Genomic DNA, 2500 nt, shown 5'->3' on the forward strand with positions numbered 1-2500 from the left:
TTTAGGGTTTGTGGATGCAGAAACTGACTGCACTGAAGCAGCAGACGGTGCAGACGCAGAAGGCGAAAGTTCGTATCCTTAGGGTAGGCCCTAAACCCTAAACCCTAAACCCTAAACCCTAAGCGCTAAACCCTAAACCCTAATGCTAGGCTTTAGTGGACTACTGATTGTGAGGGTTTAGGGTTTAGGGTTTAGGGTTTGGGGTTTGGGATTTTCGTTTCAGAACGAGCACAAGCTCTCAAAGGCGCTGAACGACTTCTACGAGAAAGAGCAAATAGTAAAGTAGGGTTTAGGGTTTAGGGTTTAGGGTTTAGGGTTTAGGGTTTAGGGTTTAGGGTTTAGGGTTTGTCGATCAGGGTTTAGGATTTGGGGTTTCATTCTCTGCTTTTCAGCCCAAACTCAGTTTCGCTTTGACCAACTGAACGCCCCAGTCCCTAAACCCCAAACCCTAAACCCTAAACCCCAAACCCTAAACCCTAAACCCCAAACCCTAAACCCTAAACCCTGGTGCCTGTGAGCTGTAACTTCAGAATTCAAGCGGAGGGTTTTCTTGCGAATCGGTTTATGCTGGCAGCATCTCACGTCAGCAGGGTGAGCGAGGGTTTAGGGTTTAGGGTTTAGGGTTTAGGGTTTAGGGTTTAGGGTTTAGGGTTTAGTGCCCGCGAACCTCCAACCGCAGCAGCAGCAGCAGCAGCAGCAGCAGCAGCAGCAGCAGCAGATCCCGAACAAACAAGCCTCCACTTCTCACTTCTAGCCCGCGAATTAATTAATTAATTAATTTTATTTATTTATTTATTTATCTATTTATTTATTTATTATTTATTTATTTATTTATTTATTTATTTATTTATTTATTTTTTATTTTAGGCCTTATCAGTTTCAGCAGATTTGTCTTCTTCTTTGTCTCCTTTTTGTCTTCCCCTTTTTCGCTCTTTGGAAAAACTCAAATCCACTTTCTACTTGAAGAAGCAAATGCCCTATTCAGGTTTGCTGCTGCTGCTGCTGCTGCTGCTGCTGCTGCTGCTGCTGCTGCTGCTGCTGCTGCTGCTGCTGCTAGTTCTGCTGCTGCTGCTGCTGCTAGTTGTGCTGCTGCTGCTAGTTATGCTGATGCTGCTGGTGCTGCTAGTTCCACTGCTGCTGCTAGCTGTGCTGCTGCTGCTGCTGCTGCTGCTAGTTCTGCTGCTGGTGCTGTAGTTTGCTGCTACTCCTACTAGTTGTGCTGCTGCTGCTGCTGTTAGTTCTGCTGCTGCTGCTGCTAGTTCTGCTGCTGCCAGGTTTGCGGCTGCTGTTGCTGGGCCCGCTGCTGCTGCTGCTGCTGCTGGTTCCACTTCTGTTGCTGTTGTTGGCTGTTCTGGTGCTTCTGCTGCTGGTGTTGTTCCTGCTGCTGCTGCTGCCAGTTTTGCTGCTGCTGCTGCTGCTGCTGCTGCTGCCGTGATTTCGGCTGCTGCGGCTGCGGCAGTCGCTGCAGCAGCTGCTGCTGTAGGCAGTTCCCGCTGCAGCTCCAGCCGTTGCCGCACCCCGCCACTGCAGCCGCTGCTGCTGCTGCTGCTGCTGCTGCCACTGCTGCTGCTGCTGCTGCTGCTGCTGCTGCTCAGGCCTGCAGAAAGGCGAGTCTTCAGTCCCTTTGCTGCCTTCTTCTTCTTCCACTTTTGGAGATAAAGACACAGGGGGGGCCCCCCAGGGTTTGGGGGCCCCCTGGCGATTAGCAAGGACTTCTAGTGATCTTAGCAGCGACACAGCAGCAGCAGCAGCAGCAGCAGCAGCAGCAGCAGCAGCAGGGTCTCCGGAGGCCTCGAGGGGCCCCCCAGACGCTGCAGAGGGGCCCCTGCTGCTGTCCCTGGAGTCGCTGCCAGAGCCCAGCCAGCTGCTGCCGCAGCAGCAGCTGCCGCAGCAGCAGCTGCTGCAGCAGCAGCAGCAGATGCTGCAGGCTCGTCGCCAGCGGGCAGGGGGGCCCCCAGGGGGCCCCCTGGGGTCTTCTTTAGGGGCCACCCCACTGCACATGGCTTCCTCAGCCCCTGACTTGCAGCAGCAGCAGCAGCAGCAGCAGCAGCAGCAGCAGCAGCAGCGGCAGCAGCAGCAGCCGCAGCCGCAGCTTTCACTGGGGGGCCCCTCAAGAGCAGCAGGCCGCCTCAAAGCTTCTCTCAGTTCTTCACTTTCTAGGGTCACTTCTGTTTTGAAAAAGGGACATAATGCTGACAGCAGCAGCAGCAGCAACAACCAGCAGCAGCAGCAGCAGCAGCAGCAGCAGGACTGGAGAAGCGGGGGAAGGCGGTTCCAGTGGAGCCCCTCGCACCCGCAGCTGCCGCACCTGCAGCAGCAGCAGCAGCAGCAGCAGCAGCAGCAGCAGCAGCAGCACAGGCCCTACAGGTCCCAGCCCTCAGACCTCCTCAGCGACCTCCCTGTGCCGCTGCACCCGCAGCAGCAGCAGCAGCAGCAGCAGCAGCAGCAGCAGCAGCAGCAGGCGAGCCGGCAGCAGGGAGAAGCAAGCGAAATGTCTTCT

The 2500-nt window shown here is 55.4% G+C and overlaps 1 protein-coding gene across 1 annotated transcript in view; it reads left to right on the forward strand.

The window, feature by feature from the left end:
- The window catches only part of ENH_00047160 (hypothetical protein, conserved), a gene marked incomplete at both ends in the record, with an annotated part of 3760 nt that overhangs the window by 780 nt on the left and 480 nt on the right, over window positions 1-2500 (forward strand). The window contains 5 exons of the mRNA XM_013585554.1: window positions 21-83; window positions 224-282; window positions 531-591; window positions 868-985; window positions 1596-2500. The exon at window positions 1596-2500 is cut by the window's right edge and continues 480 nt beyond it. Of these exons, the coding sequence (XP_013441008.1) occupies window positions 21-83; window positions 224-282; window positions 531-591; window positions 868-985; window positions 1596-2500 (1206 nt within the window). The remainder of the gene's footprint in view (window positions 1-20; window positions 84-223; window positions 283-530; window positions 592-867; window positions 986-1595) is intronic.

This window comes from Eimeria necatrix, genomic scaffold (genome assembly GCF_000499385.1).
Source record: "Eimeria necatrix Houghton genomic scaffold, Enh_scaff35, whole genome shotgun sequence".
NCBI classification, from domain to species: Eukaryota; Apicomplexa; class Conoidasida; order Eucoccidiorida; family Eimeriidae; genus Eimeria; species Eimeria necatrix.